This window comes from Nerophis lumbriciformis, linkage group LG13 (genome assembly GCF_033978685.3).
Source record: "Nerophis lumbriciformis linkage group LG13, RoL_Nlum_v2.1, whole genome shotgun sequence".
NCBI classification, from domain to species: Eukaryota; Metazoa; Chordata; class Actinopteri; order Syngnathiformes; family Syngnathidae; genus Nerophis; species Nerophis lumbriciformis.
This window is the reverse complement of record NC_084560.2, coordinates 35,282,921-35,305,649: the sequence shown is the minus strand read 5'-3', so window position 1 is coordinate 35,305,649 and position 22,729 is coordinate 35,282,921. Positions and strand designations below refer to the sequence as shown.

At 39.2% G+C, this 22,729-nt stretch overlaps 2 protein-coding genes across 5 annotated transcripts in view; both read left to right on the top strand.

The window, feature by feature from the left end:
* ttll4 (tubulin tyrosine ligase-like family, member 4) overlaps positions 1-5,229 on the top strand; it is a 40,638-nt gene extending 35,409 nt beyond the window's left edge. For 2 of the 4 annotated variants that reach the window (XM_061970898.2, XM_061970897.2), the window contains one exon: positions 27-5,229. In XM_061970898.2, coding sequence (XP_061826882.2) covers positions 27-180 — 154 coding nt within the window. In that variant the 3' untranslated portion in view covers positions 181-5,229. The remainder of the gene's footprint in view (positions 1-26) is intronic. The other 2 variants (XR_012050782.1, XR_012050781.1) reach the window with 2 other exon arrangements.
* A 2,351-nt stretch (positions 5,230-7,580) lies between these two features.
* LOC133613149 (5'-AMP-activated protein kinase subunit gamma-1-like) overlaps positions 7,581-22,729 on the top strand; it is a 23,264-nt gene continuing 8,115 nt past the window's right edge. The window contains exons 1-4 of the mRNA XM_072914579.1: positions 7,581-7,779; positions 18,892-18,955; positions 19,027-19,163; positions 20,165-20,246. Of these exons, the coding sequence (XP_072770680.1) occupies positions 7,726-7,779; positions 18,892-18,955; positions 19,027-19,163; positions 20,165-20,246 (337 nt within the window). The 5' untranslated portion in view covers positions 7,581-7,725. The remainder of the gene's footprint in view (positions 7,780-18,891; positions 18,956-19,026; positions 19,164-20,164; positions 20,247-22,729) is intronic.

Below are 22,729 nucleotides of genomic sequence, written 5' to 3'. Positions count from 1 at the left end.
AATGTAACGTCTTGTCGTCCTTCCAGGGTGGTGGTCATTCATCAGCACCAGGCGGATCAAGCCGACACGGACAACGGTTCGGACGAGGACGCCTCTGTTCCCAGCCCGCCCGCCTCACAGTCAAGTCTCGGGTCTAGTGGCAGCAGCAGTGCCTGCGCCAGTCCTCAGCCCAGCCTATAAGGCCTCTGTACCCACCACATACACACACCAAGTTAAGGGTTTTAGCCCATTCCCTACCCGAAGGAGCAAGCAAGATCTCACAATTGGAACTGGTCCTCTGGAGCTACAAATCGATGGCAGCTAAATATTTCATAATCCTTTACAAAACATAGAAATTTGGATTCTTATGGGGAAAACTAATTCATTGAACGAGCCAAAATGTGAGTCAGTTATACACTGAAAACGACTGCATTGTGTTACTGTAATGGTTTCATGTGTATGAGAAATACTTTTTGGTGGCAGTGATGCAGATTTGCTATGCTGCTTCCACAAAACACAGGGTCCCCTTCTGTAGAACATCAACGCTGCCACAACATGGCTTTCTGGAGTTTTCAAACACTTGTGCTTGAAAGGCCTTAAAACTATTGTAAAACCTCACTGAGACATGATTTACTGTGTCCAAGCTATGTTGAGGCCACGCCCAGCAGTCGACAGTGTAGATTTCTTAGTATCTGACACACTGTGATGCAAAGAACGTGTCACCGTGCTTAGTGCAACCATATCAAATCAAATCTACGGTGGAATGGATCGACTGCAAGTCATGATTCTAACCTTTTCTGTGTTTAAATAAGAGAAATTGTTTACATTTGAAGTGATTTCCTGACCAAGAAGGCTAGCAACAGACCTGAACTTAATAATCAAGTTGCCTTCAGCCTCTTAAACTACGACCTCTGGAAACGCTGTTCAATTCTGTCGTCAGGAGTTCTTAGGAAGTTTGTTGAAAGCTGCTAAAGGTTTCCAATGGACAACCTCGTGGACTTGTTCAGAACCCAGGATGTTCAAAACTCATTCTTGTTTCTGGATGCTGCTCTTATAGTCCTTGACCAGAACCAGCTACAGATCAAGCACTGCACCTTTTGACCTGTTTCTGGTCCTCTGAAAAGCTTCATAGGGAGCACCCTTAGACTTGACAAGTCTTACCACGCTTGGGTACATGTGACACAAAACCTGGGTATTTTGTCGTGTGTGGACACTACTGAAGTGCTCTACTGCCCACTTTTGGAGTCTTAGGCCACCACTAGTTTTAGTAAAACTTAATAGTAGTTTATTTTCATAGGATTATGCAAAAAGTACAGACCCCATTTTCAGGAGGTGGCATTAATCTAGAATCCTAACACAGACAGACATTCTTTGTACCAGAAATCAGTCTGTCAAACAGATGGACACAAAAATGATGGCTCATGTTTTATTCATTGTTTTCAATGTAGTGCTAATTAATCTTTGACAGAGTTCTACCAAGTTACATCCTAGATCTATATGGCCATCAGGTGAGAGTTCAGCCTTGGCGAAGGTCTACCAAAATACATTCTAGATCTAAGTATGTGGTCATAAGGTGACCGATCAGCCTTGGCGGAGGTCTACCAAGGGACTTCCTAGATCTGTATGGTCATTTGGTGACAGTTCAGCCTTGGCAAAGGTCTGCCAAGTGACATTCTAGATCTATATGGTCATTTGGTGACAGTTCAGCCTTGGTGAAGGTCTGCCAAGTGACATTCTAGACCTATATGGTCATTTGGTGACAGTTCACCTTTGGTGAAGGTCTGCCAAGTGACGTTCTAGATCTATATGGTCATTTGGTGACAGTTCAGCCTTGACGGAAATCTACCAAGAGATATTCTAGTGCTATTAGGTCATTTGTTGATAGTTCAGCCTTGCCTGAGGTCCACTAAGTGACACTCTAGATCTATATGGTAGTTTGGTGACAGTTCAGCCTTGGTGGTGGTCTACCAAGACACATAGTAGAGCTACAGTATATGGTAATTTGGTGACAGCCTTGGCGGAGATCTATCAATGAGCATTCTAGATCTATATGGTCATTTGGTGACAGTTCAATCTCGGCAAAGGTCTGCTAAGTGATATTCTAGATCTACGTATATGGTCATTTGGTAACAGTTTAGCCTTGACGGAGGTCTACCAATGACCATCCTAGATATACAGTAGATAGTCCATTGGTGACTGTTAAGCCTTGATGAGGTTTACCGAGTGACATCTTAAAACTATATGGTCATTTGATAACGGTTCAGCCTTGAAGGAGGTCTACCAAGAGACATTCTAGATATATATAATGTAATTTGGTTACCATTCAGCCTTGACAGAGGTCTACCAATAGACATCCTAGAACTAAAAGGTTAATTGGTGACCGGTCACCCCTGACAGATGTCTACCAATAGACATCTTTGATCTGTAAGGTCATTTGCTGACCGTTCAGCCTTGACAAAGGTCTACCAATAGACATCCGAGCTCTATAAGGGCATTTGGTGACTGTTCAGCCTTGACAAAGGTCTACCAATAGACATCCTAGATCTATATGGTAGTTTGGTGACAGTTCAGCCTTGGCGGTGGTCTACCAAGACACATTGTAGATCTACAGTATATGGTCATTTGGTGACAGCCTTGGCGGAGATCTAACAATGAGCATTCTAGATCTATATAGTCATTTGGTGACAGTTCAATCTCGGCAAAGGTCTGCTAAGTGACATTCTAGATCCATATGGTCATTTGGTAACAGTTCAGCCTTGACGGAGGTCTACCAATGAACATCCTAGATATATAGTAGATAGTCCATTGGTGACTGTTCAGCCTTGATGAGGTTTACCGAGTGACATCTTAAAACTATATGGTCAGCCTTGAAGGAGGTCTACCAAGAGACATTCTAGATCTATAATGTAATTTGGTGACCATTTAGCCTTGACGGAGGTCTACCAATACACATCCTAGATCTATATGGTCATTTAGTGACCGTTCAGCTTTGACAGAGGTCTACCAATAGACATCCTATATCTATAAGGTTAATTGGTGACCGTTCAACCCTGACAGATGTCTACTAATAGACATCTTTGATCTGTAAGGTCATTTGCTGACCATTCAGCCTTGACGTAGTTCTACCAATAGTCAGCTTACATCTACAAGGTAATTTGGTGACCGTTCAGCCTTGATAGAGGTCTACCAATAGACCTCCTACATCTATATGGTAATTTGGTGACCGTTCAGCCTTGACAGAGGTCTACCAAAAGACATCCTAGATCTGTAAGGTCATTTGGTGACTGTTCAGCCTTGATGAAGCTATACCAATAGACATTCTAGCTCTATAAGGTCATTTGGTGACTGTTCAGCCATGACAAAGGTCCACCAATAGACATCCTAGATCTATATGGTCATTTGGTGATCGTTCAGCCTTGATTGCGGTCTACCAAGAGTCATCCTACATCTATATGGTCATAAGGAGACAGTTCAGCCTTGGCGAAGGTCTGCCAAGTGACATTCTAGATCTATATGGTCATTTGGTGACAGTTCACCCTTGGTGAAGGTCTGCCAAGTGACATTCTAGATCTATATGGTCATTTGGTGACAGTTTACCCTTGGTGAAGGTCTGCCAAGTGACATTCTAGATCCATATGATCATTTGGTGACAATTCAGCCTTGACGGAAATCTACCAAGAGATATTCTAGTGCTATTAGGTCATTTGTTGATAGTTCAGCCTTGACGGAGGTCCACCAAGTGACACTCTAGATCTGTATGGTAGTTTGGTGACAGTTCAGCCTTGGTGGTGGTCTACCAAGACACACTGTAGATCTACAGTATATGGTAATTTGGTGACAGCCTTGGCGGAGATCTATCAATGAGCATTCTAAATCTATATAGTCATTTGGTGACAGTTCAATCTCGGCAAAGGTCTGCTAAGTGACATTCTAGATCTATATGGTCATTTGGTAACAGTTCAGCCTTGACGGAGGTCTACCAATGACCATCCTAGATATATAGTAGATAGTCCATTGGTGTCTGTTCAGCCTTGATGAGGTTTACCGAGTGACATCTTAAAACGATATGGTCATTTGATAACGGTTCATCCTTGAAGGATGTCTACCAAGAGACATTCTAGATCTATAATGTAATTTGGTGACCATTCAGCCTTGACGGAGGTCTACCAATACACATCCTAGATCTATATGGTCATTTAGTGACCATTCAGCCTTGACAGAGGTCTATTAATAGACATCCTAGAACTATAAGGTTAATTGGTGACCGTTCAGCCCTGACAGATGTCTACCAATAGACATCTTTGATCTGTAAGGTCATTTGCTGACCGTTCAGCCTTGACGGAGGTCTACCAAGAGTCAGCCTTCATCTACAAGGTCATTTGGTGACCGTTCAGCCTTGATAGAGGTCTACCAATAGACATCCTACATCTGTATAGTCATTTGGTGACCGTTCGGTCTTGACAGAGGTCTACCAAGAGACATCCTACCTCTATAAGGTCATTTGGTGACTATTCAGCCTTGACGAAGGTCTACCAATAGACATCCTAGATCTATATGGTCATTTGGTGATCGTTCAGCCTTGATCGAGGTCTACCAAGTGTCATCCTACATCTATATGGTCATGATGTGACAGTTCAGCCTTGGTAGAGGTCTACTTAGCGATATATGTAGCATTTATAAAAATAACAAATCTAATGGTGGCCTGAGACCTTTTAGCGTAGTACCATGTGTTGCATACTTGCGTACTGCTAACGTAGCATGGCCGTGTCCATCAATGTGCCTTGATTGGATTAGTAGAACTATTAAATCTACCTCTCCTTTTTAAACTTGATTCAAGAATCATAAAGCACCCATCCAGATTATTTATCAACCGTTTGAAAGTTGGCTTTCTGCGAAACTCACAATGTTGTTAACACTCAATTTCAAGAGTTACATTATTATGTTGATGTTCGGGGATAAAAACAAGTGTGAATTGTTCCTAACATAACTGAAGTGTAAAACACATTGTATTTTATTTAATGTTTTACTAATGAGGTAAATGAGCTTGAAAATGTTGCTCAGGATAACACTTTGGAAATAAAAGTTACTCTCCCAACTCTTTAATGTTGACTTATATTGAATGATTGTGATGTTCCACAAGAAGAGGGAGTGGCGTGCAGAGTGGTCAACAGGATGTGGTTGTAAACTATTCATATCTGAGTGGCAGGCCATGTATTAATAGTAAGATGCAATAAAGCAGCTGTGACTCGCCTTCTGTTTACTGTACACACTGTTTACCTCTTGCTTGCTCACGTATTGTAATGTACAGGTGCATTATAAGGTTGGGTGCATCATGTACAAAACCCAAAACCAGTGAAGTTGGCATGTTGTGTAAATGGTAAATAAAAACAGAATACAATGATTTGCAAATCCTTTTCAACTTATATTCAATTGAATAGACTGCAAAGACAAGATATTTAATGTTCAAACTGAGAAACATAATTTTTTTTATGCAAATAATCAATAACTTAGAATTTAATGGCAGCAACACATTGCAAAAAAGTTGGCACAGGGGCATTTTTACCACTGTGTTACATGGCCTTTCCTTTTAACAACACTCAGTAAATGTTTGGGAACAGAAGAGACCATTTTTTGAAGCTTTTCAGGTGGAATTATTCTTATACCATTCTTGCTTGATGTACAGCTTAAGTTGTTCAACAGTCCGGGGTCTCCGTTGTGGTATTTGAGGCTTCATAATGCGCCACACATTTTCATTGGGAGACAGGTCTGGACTACAGGCAGGCCAGTCTAGTACCTGCACTCTTTTACTACAACGCCACGCTGTTGTAACACGTGCAGAATGTGGCTTGGCATTGTCTTGCTGAAATAAGCAGGGGCGACCATGAAAAAGACCTTGCTTGGATGGCAACATATGTTGCTCCAAAACCTGTATGTGCCTTTAAGCATTAATGGTGCCTTCACAGATGTGTAAGTTACCCATGCCTTGGGCACTAATACACCCCCATACCATCACAGATGCTGGCTTTTGAACGTTGCGCCTATAACAGTCCGGATGGTTCTTTTCGTCTTTGGTCCGGAGGACACGACGTCCACTGTTTCCAAAAACAATTTGAAATGTGGACTCGTCAGACCACAGAACACTTTTCAACTTTGCATCAGTCCATCTTAGATGAGCTCGGGCCTAGCGGAGCGTTTCTGGGTGTTGTTGATAAATGGCTTTGGCTTTGCATAGTAGAGTTTTAACTTGCACTTACAGATGTAGCGAACAACTGTAGTTACTGGCAGTGGTTTTCTGAAGTGTTCCTGATCCCATGTGGTGATATCCTTTACACACTGATGTCGCTTTTTGATGCAGTACTGCCTGAGGGATCGAAGGTCACGGGCATGCTGCTTACGTGCAGTGATTTCTCCAGATTCTCTGAACCTTTTGATGATATTACAGACCGTAGATGGTAAAAATCCCTAAATTCCTTGCAATAGCTCGTTGAGAAATGTTCTTAAACTGTTCGACAATTTGCTCACGCATTTGTTCACAAAGTGGTGACCCTCGCCCCATCCTTGTTTGTGAATGACTGAGCATTTCATGGAAGCTGCTTTTATACGCAATCATGGCACCCACCTGTTCCCAATTAGCCTGTTCACCTGTGGGATGTTCCAAATAAGTGTTTGATGAGCATTCCTCAACTTTATCAGTCTTTTTTGCCATTTGTGCCAGCTTTTTTGAAACATGTTGCAGGCATCAAATTCCAAATGAGCTAATATTTGCAAAAAACCCCAAAGTTTACCAGTTCGAACGTTAAGTATCTTGTCTTTGCAGTCTATTTAATTGAATATAAGTTGAAAAAGGATTTGCAAAGCATTGTATTTTGTTTTTATTTACCATTTACCTAACGTGCTAACTTCACTGGTTTTGGGTTTTGTATATCTAACCTACTTACAGTTTCACAAGATACACCTTGTCAAATGACATGAAAGCATGTGTTAATCACAAATATTACTATTAAGGCTTAGGTCAGGCTGATTACAAAAATAAATGCAAAGAAAAGGACCCAGAAGAGTTAACAAAAAAATAAATTACATAAAACTATGCAGTGCTAATATAAATATATTTAAATGTATTAATAAATATTAATAGTATCGACGTGTTTCCTTATTAAACTTTCAATAAACAAATTTGAAGTGCAAATGAAAATACATCTTCACCACTTGAGTTATAATTTTTGCGCTTAAGGCACTTCTCTCCTTTAGCTCCAGGCTTCTTCTGTTTGATATTGTCATTGCTGCCTCAAGTGGTGGAAATGTGTATTACAACTGAGTATCTGTGATAAAAATGCTATCTTAAATGTGAGGACTGTACTGTTAATATTTGATGGATAGTTGTCCTGTTTGTACTTAAAGTTGCTGAAAGAAATCCTTCATTGCAGTCCAATCCCTGCCAACGTCTTTCTGAAGGCGTCGGTGAGCTTCTGTTTTGGAAGCCATTAGATGGTGTAAGTGGTCCTAATGTGTATACCCTGCCTGTTTTAGCTGACCCCCCTTTCTCCTGTTCTCACCTCCTCCCCTTCTCATGCACTGAATGCCGCAGGCCTCCCACCACTCAGTCCAGATTTAGACCCTGCAGCCTTTCCCAGACTGTCGAGGGCCCAGTTGGTTGAATCGCCAACTTCTTCTTCACCACGTCTGGTCCAACACGGAGACCCGCTAACCTTCCGGATGTGCCCCGAGGACTGCGGATTGAGGTAGTTGATGTGGTTGCAGACCTGCTGCAGCACCTACACACACATGGAGCCTCATGCAGAGGTAAGACTCTATCTCTGCCTCATCCAGTCTGTATAAGTTAGTAGTTGAGTTATAACTAACTCTAATATAGTGCTTCTCAATTATTTTCTGTCACATGCCCCCCAGGGGACATAATTTGTTTATGCCCCCCTGAAGTTGATGGGTTTTGTTTTTTTTATCTGTATGTGTCAAGATAGTTCTATACTACACTAAAGATGCAATTACACTATTGCATGGGTGTCCTAACTTTTTGACTTGGGGGGCACATTGGGCTAAAGAAGTTTGGTCGGGGGCCAAAAGCAGACTGCATATAAAGTAAGTATGTATGTATATATGTATATGTATGTATGTATATGTACAAAACCCAAAACCAGAGAATTTGGCACGTTGTGTACCTAAATGGTAAATAAAAACAGAATACAATGATTTGCAAATCCTTTTCAACTTATATTCAATTGAATTGACTGCAAAGACAAGATATTTAATGTTTGAACTGCAAAACTTTTGTTATTTTTTACAAACATTAGCTCATTAGCTACATGTTTCAAAAAAGCTGGCACGAGTGGCAAAAAAGACTGAGAAATTTGAGGAATGCTCATCAAACACATATTTGGAACAGGTTAATTGGGAACAGGTGGGTGCCATGATTGCGTATAAAAGCAGCTTCCATGAAATGCTCAGTCATTCACAAACAAGGATGGGGCGAGGGTCATCACTTTGTGAACAAATGCGTGAGCAAGTTGTTGAACAGTTTAAGAACATTTCTCAACCAGCTATTGCAAGGAATTTAGGGATTACACCATCTACGGTCCGTAATATCAAAAGGTTCAGAGAATCTGCAGAAATCACTGCACGTAAGCAGCTAAACCCGTGACCTTCGATCCCTCAGGCTGTACTGCATCAACAAGCGACATCAGTGTGTAAAGGATATCACCACATGGGCTCAGGAACACTTCAGAAAACCACTGTCAGTAACTACAGTTGGTCGCTACATCTGTAAGTGCAACTTAAAACTCTACAATGCAAAGCCAAAGCCATTTATCAACAACACCCAGAAACGCCGCCGGCTTTGCTGGGCCCGAGTTCATCTAAGATGGACTGATGCAAAGTGGAAAAGTGTTCTGTGGTCTGACGAGTCCACATTTCAAATTCTTTTTGGAAACTGTGGACGTCGGGTCTTGCGGACCAAAGAGGAAAAGAACCATCCGGACTGTTATAGGCGCAACGTTCAAAGACCAGCAATTTTGATGGTATGGGGGTGTATTAGTGCCCAAGGCAGGGGTACTTACACATCTGTGAAGGCACCATTAATGCTGAAAGGTATATACAGGTTTTGGAGCAACATATGTTGCCATCCAAGCAAGGTCTTTTTCCCTATATATATATATATATATATATATATATATATATATATATATATATATATATATATATATATATATATATATATATATATATATATATATATATATATATATATATATATATATATATATATATATGTCTTAATAAGGTTATCCAAAAAATAGTGCTCGATACCGTAGTAGAGCGCACATACATATATATATATATATATATATATATACCGTAGTAGAGCGCACATACATATATATATATATATATATATATATATATATATATATGTATGTGCGCTCTACTACGGTATCGAGCACTATTTTTTGGATAACCTTATTAAGTCATTTATATATATATATATATATATATATATATATATATATAAAGTAATATTTGGGGAGCATGTGATAAAAAACAAGCTTTGCATGGAATCTACAGATTTACACAGGAAAACGCCCGGTCCTCGATATTACAACTGGACTCAAGGGTCACAATATACTGTTGTTTGTTGTTGTTGTTTTTGTTTTTTTTACCAGCTACGATTTTGGACAATAACTTCTCAGGAGAAAACTTTCCAAACCTTGATCTCGCCCCAAAATTATTCCTCCAAGTTCGCTTTTACAGACACCATTACTGGTGTCCAACAAAAACCCAGAAGTGTAACACTTTTGTTTACTCTTCACAAAGACAAAGCTGTGTCATCAGGAATCTTTTTTTGCCTCTGTTTTGAAGTTAATACACATGGGTCAAAACTGACCCATAACACTATAGATGTTGCTATAGTTATTAACCCTTGTGTAATGTTCATATTGTTGTTACTCAGCCAGCATTTGTGGGTCTGATGGACCCGTTGCATTTTGTGGCTTTTAATGCCTCACAATCAAACACTTTTATGTTAAAATACTGAACAGATGTTTACCTTATCCCAATAAACATCTGTTCAGTATTTCAACATAAAAGTGTTTGATTGTGAGGCATTAAAAGCCACAAAATGCAACGGGTCCATCAGACCCACAGACGCTGGCTGAGTAACAACAATATGAACGTTGCACGGAAAATTTCTCTGCCAGTTTCTGCATCCCACAGGGATTCTTCTTTTGTGTTTCTGCACCTGTGGTTCCCACACAAGGTTGCAACATTGTTTGTCAACACTGTCTGCTCTCATTTTCTCGCACATTTGGCCCTCTGATGTTCTGTTTCCTTACACTCTGTCCTCCTCCTGTCTAGGCCTTCTCTCTCTGTGTGTGTGTGTGTGTGTGTGTGTGTGTGTGTGTGTGTGTGTGTGTGTGTGTGTGTGTGTGTGTGTGTGTGTGTGTGTGTGTGTGTGTGTGTGTGTGTGTGTGTGTGTGTGCGGTACACAGAACATCAATTTCCACACTTCTATTAGCCCCGGGTCCAGTGGACCCAGACATCTTATATGTAATAAAAATGTGTAGGGGGGGTGTATGGTCTGTGGTCATTAAATATGTATTCTGATATATGTTCTTCACAGAAAATGAGCCAAAGTCAGTGAGTCTCAGTTTGAAAAATTAATTAATTGTATCATTTTTCTTTTAATAAAAAATGAAAACGGGTCCCACAGACCCGAACACCACACAAGGGTTAATAATGAAATTAAAACATTTTTATGATAATTTAAGAAGTGTTTTCCATTACCCCTTAAAGAGGAACATTATCACCAGACCAATGTAAGCGTCAATATATACCTTGATGTTGCAGAAAAAAGACCATATATTTTTTTAACCGATTTTCGAACTCTAAATGGGTGAATTTTGGCGAATTAAACGCCTTTCTAATATTTGCTCTCAGAGCGATGACGTCACGTTGTGACGTCACATCGGGAAGCAATCCGAAATTTTCTCAAACACCGAGTCAAATCAGCTGTTATTTTCCATTTTTTCGACTGTTTTCCGTACCTTGGAGACATCATGCCTCGTCGGTGTGTTGTCGGAGGGTGTAACAACATGAACAGGGACGAATTCCAGTTGCACCAGTGGCCCAAAGATGCGAAAGTGGCAAGAAATTGGACGTTTGTTCCGCACACTTTACCGACGAAAGCTATGCTACGACAGAGATGGCAAGAATGTGTGGATATCCTGCGACACTCAAAGCAGATGCATTTCCAACGATAAAGTCAAAGAAATCTGCCGCCAGACCCCCATTGAATCTGCCGGAGTATGTGAGCAATTCAGGGACAAAGGACCTCGGTAGCACGGCAAGCAATGGCGGCAGTTTGTTCCCGCAGACGAGCGAGCTAAACCCCCTGGATGTCTTGGCTCACACCGTCCCTTATGCCACCGAAGATGATCAAGAGAAGAATATCGACCCTAGCTTCCCTGGCTTGCTGACATCAACTCCAAAACTAGACAGATCAGCTTTCAGGAAAAGAGCGCGGATGAGGGTATGTCTACAGAATATATTAATTGATGAAAATTGGGCTGTCTGCACTCTCAAAGTGCATGTTGTTGCCAAATGTATTTCATATGCTGTAAACCTAGTTCATAGTTGTTAGTTTCCTTTAATGCCAAACAAACACATACCAATCGTTGGTTAGAAGGCGATCGCCGAATTCGTCCTCGCTTTCTCCCGTGTCGCTGGCTGTCGTGTCGTTTTCGTCGGTTTCGCTTGCATACGGTTCAAACCGATATGGCTCAATAGCTTCAGTTTCTTCTTCAATTTCGTTTTCGCTACCTGCCTCCACACTACAACCATCCGTTTCAATACATGCGTAATCTGGTGAATCGCTTAAGCCGCTGAAATCCGAGTCTGAATCCGAGCTAATGTCGCTATAGCTTGCTGTTCTATCCGCCATGTTTGTTTGTGTTGGCTTCACTATGTGACGTCACAGGAAAATGGACGGGTGTATATAACGATGGTTAAAATCAGGCACTTTGAAGCTTTTTTTAGGGATATTGCGTGATGGGTAAAATTTTGAAAAAAACTTCGAAAAATATAATAAGCCACTGGGAACTGATTTTTTAATGGTTTTAACCATTCTGAAATTGTGATAATGTTCCCCTTTAATAATAGTCAGGTACCACAAAAACATTTTAGTTACTCTTTGTGGTTAAATTCAGGAGTATACTGACAAAAAAAGCCCCAGAAGCCTACACTAAAATATTTAAATCAGTATTTTCAAAGATAAGCTACTGTAACAAGATAGTTGAGAGATTAGAATTGTTTTTTGCCAATAGTAAATTGTTATTCATGAATCTTGCAGCTAATTTAAGAAAGGGGTCAAAAGCGACCCGCTAACACTAGGGATGTTAACACAGGAAGAAGGTTAAGTCCGAGGCGCACCGTGGTTCAGATGCCTTACTAAACTTGTGGCGTCTCACGAGCCAAACTGAACACGTTGGCGGGCTGTAGTTTGGACACCTGCCCCGTTATTTGAGAAGCACTGCATGAAACGGGCTGTTAGGAACTTGTTTAGAATTTTTCTAGGGGAAATAGTTTTTTCACGTCCCTCCAGAAGTGAATGTTTCATTTATCTGCCGTATGCGACTGGGAACACTGAAATTCTGACTTCCCGGTACAAATGGAACACACCGTTAACACCGCTTGGTTTTGGGTTTGAGACCCCGCCAGAGACATTTGAACATGAGACAGCTGAGCTCTTCACCGCAGAAATAGGAACCTGGAGAAGCAAAGAAGTGTCAAAGTTCATGGTAGCAGGTGTTAGTCTGGACACACCTGGTGAATACCATGCCCGAGAGCATTTTAGGGTGTGATTTTTACGGGGGGAAAAATAAGATCCTTTCTGACCTGATAATGAAGCTCCTATGGATAATGCCAATTTGCTTTTTTTTTTTTTTTTTTTTAGGGATGAGTGTTGTTTTACGGGAGCGCAGTCAGGTGCACAGACCACTGCCACTTATTGTAGCAGCTGGAGTTGAAAAGACGCTAACAGATTATTCAGTTCGGAACACGGATGATTCAAGTAGGCATACACTGCAAAAACTGAAATCTAAGTAAGATTAAATATCTCAAATAAGGGTGATATTTGCTTATTTTCTGTCTAATAAGATAATTATTCTCACTAAGCAGATTTTGTTAGTGTGTTTTACTTGTTTTAAGTATTTTGGTCCTAAATGATCTCAGTAAGATATTACAGCTTGTTGCTGAGATTTGATGACTTATATTGAGTAAAACATGCTTGAAACTAGAATATCAACCGTTGCAAAGCTGTGTCATCAACACTCACAAGTATAAAACTACTTTTTTAAAGTAATACTATCTTACTTCAAGCATGAAAAAAAAAAAATCATAATGCCGAGCGCATATCATTATGTCAAGATAATGGCACTAGCATTTACTTAATTTAAGAATATTTTTCAACATATTGAGAAAAAAGGTCTCATATTTGTTTTTTCTATCAAGAAAAGTGCACTTGTTATTAGTGAGAATATACCGTATTTTTTTTACTAGAAGTCGCAGTTTTTTTCATAGTTTGGCCGGGCTCCAGTGCAACTTTTATGTTTTTTTCCTTCTTTATTATGCATTTTCAACAGGTGCGATTTATACTCCGAAAAATACGGTACTTATTTTAAGGTATTTTTGGATTCATTGAGGTTAGTTATTTTACGTGTTTTGGAAAGTCTTGACAAGCCGAATTTTCTCGTTCAATTGGCAGATAATTTTGCTTAGTTCAAATAAAATACCCCTCATTTTTGTATTATTTTTCTTGTTTATGAACCCTGACTTTTTGCAGTGTAGGCATTTGAAATATTTCATTGACGTTAGAGATGTCCGATAATATCAGCCTGCCGATATTATCAGCCGATAAATGCGTTAAAATGTAATATCGGAAATTATCGGTATTGTTTTTTTATTATCGGTATCGTTTTAAAAAATTTTTTTTTTTTTTTTTTTTTTAATTAAATCAACATAAAAAACACAAGATACACTTACAATTAGTGCACCAACCCAAAAAACCTCCCTCCCCCATTTACACTCATTCACACAAAAGGGTTGTTTCTTTCTGTTATTAATATTCTGGTTCCTACATTATATATCAATATATATCAATACAGTCTGCAAGGGATACAGTCCGTAAGCACACATGATTGTGCGTGCTGCTGGTCCACTAATAGTACTAACCTTTAACAGTTAATTTTACTAATTTTCATTAATTACTAGTTTCTATGCAACTGTTTTTAAATTGTTTTACTTTCTTTTTTATTCAAGAAAATGTTTTTAATTTATTTATCTTATTTTTATTTTATTAATTTTTTTTAAAAGTACCTTATCCTTACCATACCTGGTTGTCCAAATTAGGCATAATAATGTGTTAATTCCCTGACTGTATATATCGGTTGATATCGGTATCGGTAATTAAAGAGTTGGACAGTATCGGAATATCGGATATCGGCAAAAAGCCATTATCGGACATCCCAAAATAACGTGCTTTCTGAAAAAAGCGCAACACATTGTTGTGTCACTGGCTCCGCCCCTTTACTCACTGGCTGTGACCGATACCGTTACGATTAATGGGCCACGCAACAATATCTGAGCTGGTGGCGATTAAAACGGATGAGTGAGTTCATGAGTGGAAAAAAAGAGCACGTCTACTATAAGTTCTGCACTTTTTTGTTGACACAGCGTTAGTATGTCTAATCAATAATCACTAAATTCAACAAAAAAATCAAGCCGTAGGATTTCCGCGTTAAACGCAGAATATCATGGAAATTGGCATAAATGTGTGTGAAACGGTGTCATTGTGAAGAGAAGGAACATTTTTTTTAGGAAAATATGGTTAAGTTTTTGTGTAATTAAATTTAGTTGAGTTGAGTTTATATTTACATTTTGCTTTGTTGAGTTTGGCTTAGTTTGTTTATATTTTGAGTTGAGTTGAAACTGGTTTGATTCTTGTTTAGTTTGTTTCGTTTTTGTTGAGTTGCGTTGACTTTGGTTTAGTTTCGTTTTTTTTTGTTTCGTTTGTTTAGTTTTGGTTTAGTTAATGCTCAGTTTGTGTTTAGTTTATGTTTATTTGGGTTGAATTTGAGTTTGGTTACATTTTTGTTTGATCAAATATAGTTGAGTTGAGTTTAGTTTATATTTAGTTTTTGCTTCATTGAGTTGAGTTGAGTTTGGTTTAGTTTTTTTATATTTTGAGTTGAGTTGAAATCGGTTTAGTTCTTGTTTCGCTTATGTTTGGTGTTTAGTTTTTTTTGCGTTGAGTTGTTGTTTTTTTGTTTATATTTAGTTTTGGTTTAGTTAATGTTCAGTTTTTGTTTAGTTTAGGTCTATTTGGGTTGAGTTAAGTTGACTTGGTTTTGTTCTTGTTTAGTTTGTTTTGTTTTTGTTGAGTTAAGTTGACTTTGGTTTAGTTTTTTTATTTTTAGTTTATGTTTAGTTTTTGGTTTAGTTAATGTTAAGTTTTTCTCTGCTCTAACTTGGCTACATTCCTGTTAGTTGCCAGTGATCAAACTGGTTCCTCATGTTTTAAAGGAAGGGAAAACCTGTTTAGAACCAGAAAAAAAATCTGTGCTCGTGTGTATACAATTCCCGATTGGATATCGGTCCGATATCAGCAAAAACATGTAAAACTTCCAATATAAGACATACTTGCCAACCCTCCCGGATTTTCCGGGAGACTCCCGAAATTCAGCGCCTCTCCCGAAAATCTCCCGAAATTCAGGCGGAGCTGGAGGGGGCCTCCAGCTCCATGCGGACCTGAGTCCGCTTTCCCACAAGATAAAGAACGTCTACAGTAAAGCAGTCCGTCTGCCGTAAACAGCAATGTTGTGACACTCTTAAACAGGACAATACTGCCATCTAGTGCATTTGATGAAAGCACTTTTGTGCCTGCCACACAGCAATGCATAATCAGACCCTGTTCAGCATGGTTAGAAAAATAGTGACAGAATAGAACAAGGATGGACAATTCAACCCTTAACTCAACAATGAGTAGATGAGTGTTGTGTGTGTATATGTGTAAATAAATGAACACTGAAATTCAAGTATTTCTTTTATATATATATATATATATATATATATATATATATATATATATATATATATATATATATATATATATATATATATATATATATATATATATATAGCTAGAATTCACTGAAAGTCAATTATTTCTTATATATATATATATATATATATATATATATATATATATATATATATATATATATATATATATATATATATATATATGAAATACTTGACTTGGTGAATTCTAGCTGTAAATATACTCCTCCCCTCTTAACCACGCCCCCAACCACGCCCCCCGCACCCACCCCCCACCTCCCGAAATTGGAGGTCTCAAGGTTGGCAAGTATGATATAAGAGCTCCAATACAAGCAGTCTGTTCTATTCCCGCTAACATCTCTTCTTGTGAGCTTAGCATTTTAAGAAATTATACTTCAGAACACTGTGAAAGTGAACACAAGAAAAAGAGTGTCACTTTTCTCTGACATTCTAACATGAAAGAAATGCATTTCAAACAATGTGTTAGCTCAATGCTAATTTACATTGGATTTGCCATATTCATGCTACTAATTAGCATTGGTGATTTTACGTGGCGATTTCTACACCTCCAAATTTGGTAACCAAGATGCACGTTACAATCAAACATCTGGTGTGTAATAAGTACAGTACTTGCAGTATAAACACTTTGTAGGACTCAAGCAAAGATAAAAAGAACATTTCTCTTATTGTGAAAAGTTTGACAGGAATGCAAAAATCCCCAAAACATTTACCCCACAAATGCTCTGAGTAGGGTTGTACCGATACCAATATTTTGGTACCGGTACCAACATGTATTTCGATACCTTTCGATACTTTTCTTAATAAAGGGGACCGCAAAAAAAATGTCAATATAGGCTTTATTTTAACAAAAAATCTTAGGGTACATTAAACATATGTTTCTTATTGCAAGTTTGTCCTTAAATAAAATAATGTATTTTAGTAGTAAGTAAACAAACAAAGGCTCCTAATTATCCTGCTGACGTATGCAGTAACATATTGAGTCATTTATCATTCTATTATTTTGTCAACATTATGAGGGACAAACTGTAAAAACGGATTATTAATCCGCTTGTTCATTTACTGTTAATATCTGCTTACTTTCTGTTTCAACATGTTTTGTCTACACTTCTGTTAAAATGTAGTAATCACTTATTCTTCTGTTGTTTGATTCTTTACATTAGTTTTGGATGATACCACACATTTAGGTATCGATCCGATACCAAGTAGTTACAGGATCATACATTGGTCATATTCAAAGTCCTCATGTGTCCAGGGACATATTTCCTGAGTTTATGAACATAATATACATTTAAAAAAAAGGAAAAAATATTTTGTGACGATCAATGTAATCATGGTAGTATCGACTAGAGACGCTATTGTACTTGGTATCATACCTACTCAGTGGCCTAGTGGTTAGAGTGTCCGCCCTGAGATCGGTAGGATGTGAGTTCAAACCCCGGCCGAGTCATACCAAAGACTATAAAAATGGGACCCATTACCTCCCTGCTTGGCACTCAGCATCAAGGGTTGGAATTGGGGGTTAAATCACCAAAATGATTCCCGGGCGCGGCCACCGCTGCTGCCCACTGCTCCCCTCACCTCCCAGGGGGTGATCAAGGGTGATGGGTCAAATGCAGAGAATAATCTCGCCACACCTAATGTGTGTGTGACAATCATTGGTACTTTAACTTTTTAACTTTTTACAGTGGATGTCAGGTGTAGATCCACCCATGGCATTTGTTTATGCCGGTGAGCTATTTTATCCTCCTACGGTGTGTAGTGAAGCATGTTTAGCTATTCCTCGTCCTCCAGTGATAATGATACTTGTAAGGAACTTACTTTATTTGTTGCCATGGAGGCCAGGATTAGTGATTTAGAAGTAGCTAAAACACTACAGACTGCGGATAGATGCTAACTGCTAGCTTGCTAGCCATGTCTTAAAGCACCTCTTCCTGAGGGTGTTTCAGTGTTATAACTTCACTTTTATCTTTAGTTTTTAAGCCAAAATGCGTCCATTCTCCCTTTTCTGTCTACACACTGTGTCTGCTTGTAAGTACTCCGTGTGTGTGCGCTGCCGAACATGATCCTCTGATCGTAAAACCAGCAATGTCACGATGTGACGGGAACCAGTACTTTTCAAACAGAGTATAGTACTGTTTTTGATTCATTAGTACCGCGATACTATACTAGTACAGGTATACCATACAACCCTAGCTCTAAGTGTTTAATAGTTTATCCTTATTTGATCGTTGTGTTTGTCCATGTTAATAATAATAATAATAGATTTCATTTGTAAAAAGCACTTTACATTGAGTAAACAACCTCAAAGTGCTACAGTGTATTAAAAAGTAAATAAATAAAAAGATAATAAAAAATAAATAAATAAATAAAAACTAGAACAGCCAAATATCTAGAACTAGTATGCATATATCTAAAAAAAAAAGGGATTTTAAGCCTTTTTTAAAAGCATCCACAGTCTGTGGTGCCCTCAGGTGGTCAGGGAGAGCGTTCCACAGACTGGGAGCGGCGGAGCAGAAAGCCCGGTCTCCCATTGTTCGTAGCTTTGTCCTCGGACGTTGGAGGAGGTTAGCCTGTCCGGAGCGGAGGTGTCGTGTAAAGGATTTGGGGGTGAGGTAGAGGGGGGCATTTCCATGGAGGCACTGGTGGGTTAGTAGGGAGACTTTGAATTCAATCCTGAGTGGAACAGGAAGCCAGTGAAGGGATTTGAGAGTTGGTGTGATATGGTCATATTTCCAACGTGTTCCTAATGTTCCGGCCCAATGCTCGCAGGTGCCGTTATTTGAGATGGAGCTGGACGAGGACGAGAGAGGCGACGTCTTACTGGCGACTGGAGGTACTGCAGACTTCACAGTGATATCCAACATAGTGTGTCCTCATCTGTATGTTCCCCACTGGGATTGGTAGTCGGGGCCACGCGTGTGGCGGCGGCGGCGGCCCCCGAGCGGGACGCCTTCATCTACATGAACTTCATGAAGCATCACAGCTGCTACGACGCCATCCCCACCAGCTCCAAGCTGGTGATCTTTGACACGTCACTGCAGGTACCGAGCCACGGTTTTTAGTAGAGATGTCCGATAATGGCTTTTTTGACGATATTCCGATATTGTCCAAATACCGATTCCGATATCAACCGATACCGATATATACAGTGGTGGAATTAACACATTATTATGCCTAATTTTGCTGTGATGCCCCGCTGGATGCATTAAACAATGTAACTTTACCGTGGATTGATTAACGTGGACCCCGACTTAAACAACTTATTGGGGTGTTACCATTTAGTGGTCAATTGTACGGAATATGTATTGTACTGTGCAATCTACTAATACAAGTTTCAATCAATAAATCAATCAAAAACAAGGTTTTCCAAAATAAGAGAACAACTTCAACTCCAGTTATGGAAAAAAGTGCCAACATGGCACTGCCATATTTATTATTGAAGTCACAAAGTGGTGCGGGGTTCGGTGGTAGCGGGGGGTGTATATTGTAGCGTCCCGGAAGAGTTAGAGCTGCAAGGGCTTCTGGGTATTTGTTCTGTTGTGTTTATGTTGTGTTACGGTGCGGATGTTCTCCCAAAATGTGTTTCTTGTTTGGTGTGGGTTCACATTTGTAACAGTGTTAAAATTGTTTATATGGCCACCCTCAGTGTGACCTGTATGACTGTTGACCAAGTATGCTTTGCATTCACTCATGTGTGTGTAAAAGCCGCATATATTATATGACTGGTTTGTATGGAGGAAAAGCGGACGTGACGAAAGGTTGTAGAGGATGTTAAAGGCACGCCCCCGATATTGTTGTCCGGGTGGAAATCGGGAGAATGGTTTCCCCGGGAGATTTTCGGGAGGGACACTGAAATTAGGGAGTCTCCCGGGAAAATCAGGAGAGTTGGCAAGTATGCCCTACGTCCGTGTTTTTACCGGATATGTACCGCTCCGTACAGCGGCGTTTTAAAAGGCAGATATTATCGGACATCTCTAATTTTTAGGGCACCAAGCAACACGTTTGCAAATATTGGATGTGAGTTTTGTGTGTTTTGGTGCAGGTAAAGAAGGCTTTCTTTGCCCTGGTGGCCAACGGCGTGAGAGCCGCACCGCTATGGGACAGCAAGCGCAAGTGTTTTGTCGGTGAGTGACTCTCACAGCCCACCCGTAACGTTCGCTCCTCCCAGCTGTCTCACCTGACCACCCGCAACTTTTAATGGCCACCTTTTTTTGTGTGCCATAAAACCAGGTCTGTCAAGAGTTTGAACGTGATTAAAAACTACCGTGAACTAGACTTGTTTTTCCTACACTTTGAACCCCGCTGCTTATAAAACGGTGCGGCTAATTTATGGATTTTTCTTCGCTGACGACCATAGAGGAAATAGTTTTCATAAAACACATGCAAATGTGTGCGATTGTTTGTGCTATGGCGCCATCTTTTGAACGAGTTCGCTCACTGCGGGTGCTGCTGAGTGAATGTTAATTCCTGTCGTTTAAAGGTTTGAAACATAAATAGACATGCTGTTTCGTCTGACGGTCACTCTTCTAGCTGTCCGTAGTATTTCTACTCATATAGATTCTTCATTCATCACTCCAAGCGACGCTTGTAAGTTTTACAATAAAAACTAAAACTGTTTATACTTACTTAACCATCCAATGTGCGATGTCCGTAAGGAGTGTTTTCATGCATATTTTTACGTGCTATCGTAATGTAATCAAGCAAGCGTCGTTAGCATTAGCTAATATGCTAGCACAATTATGAGTGTCTGTGTTAGTATTATTAACTTATGACGGCATTCTGTTTGTATGGTTTCAGTTTTGTAAATTCAGGGGCGGTATAGCTTGGTTGGTAGAGTGGCCTTGCCAGCAACTTGAAGGTTCCAGGTTCGATCCCCGCTTCCGCCATCCTAGTCACTGCCGTTGTGTCCTTGAGCAAGACACTTTACCCACCTGCTCCCAGTGCTACCCACACTGGTTTAAATGTAACTTAGATATTGGGTTTCACTATGTAAATCGCTTTGAGTCACTAGAGAAAAGCGCGATATAAATATATATAATTCACTTCACAAAGACGTCACCGTGGAGTTATTGAGTCTGTTTAGCTGATTGGAGAGCTAGCTTCCGCGGCTAATGACGATGACTTCTGTTTTGTTTGATCAGCTGTTTTACTGCCGTGTCACAAACACCGTTTGGAAACAATTAAGGTATGTAAATAAACATGTACGAAAATATTTGGTGTAAATATCTCATTTCACAACATATATATCTGCGGCTTATAGTCCGGTGCGGCTAATATATGGAAACAATTGTTTAAAAATGTAGTGGGTGTGGCATACCTTTATATTCCGGTGCGCTCCGGAAAATATAAATTTCCTTTAAAGGCACAATTTTCCGAAGAAATTGCAAAATGAGGGTCAACACCCCTAATTCTGCGACCGATCATTATTGTGGATTAATAAGAGGGGCTGAGCTAAAGACTAGCATGTCCCAAATGTCATGAAGACTAAGGAGGCACCAAGGGATGGGTAGTAAATCCAGGACCAAATCCCATCAGTTCTACCGGGCACCAATTCACGTAAAATCCAACGGTGTCTTATTACGCGCGTGAAGTCACATCCGGTCGCCGGTGTTCTGTCGAAAAATGAGCTACCTAACGTTACTGAGCATGGGCATCAGCACTAAACTTTTTTTTTTTTTTTTTTTTTTTTTTTTTTTCTCCCTGAAATGAGCCAGCTCGTGGAGATAAAAAGAGTTGGCTTTGTAAGTAAGTAATTATTTCAAATTATATTTTTGTCATTCTGACCAGTAAGCAAGTGGACAATTACAACGTGAGGAAGTTCACATTGGTGCTAATAATGGTAGCCTACATTTTTGTTCACTATTTGTAGATCAGACCTGGCTTTTCGAGTCATATTTAAATGTATGTTTGTACCATGTTACCATGAATTGATTAACGTGGACCCGGACTTAAACAAGTTGAAAAACTTTTTGGGGTGTTACCATTGAGTGTTCAATTGTACGGAATATGTACTGTACTGTGCAATCTACTAATACAAGTTTCAATCAATCAATCAATATTGATTTTTTTTCCAAGTATAATTAATTCACTCATAACAATAATGATATTTTATTTGATTCTTATATATTTTTTCATAATTGTACTACTTTTTCTTTTGATATTAAAACTTCTCATATATAGTTCTCGTATATATTAGTTTTATTATTATACTATTATGAACTTGTTTTTGTAATATTATTGTATGTATTACTATTAGGGATGTCCGATAATGGCTTTTTGCCGATATCCGATATTCCGATATTGTCCAACTCTTTAATTACCGATACCGATATCAACCGATATATACAGTCGTGGAAGTAACTCATTATTATGCCTAATTTGGACAACCAGGTATGGTGAAGATAAGGTACTTTTAAAAAAAATTAATAAATTAAAATAAGATAAATAAATTAAAAACATTTTCTTGAATAAAAAAGAAAGTAAAACAATATAAAAACAGTTACATAGAAACTAGTAATTAATGAAAATGAGTAAAATTAACTGTTAAAGGTTAGTACTATTAGTGGACCACAATCATGTGTGCTTACGGACTGTATCCCTTGCAGAC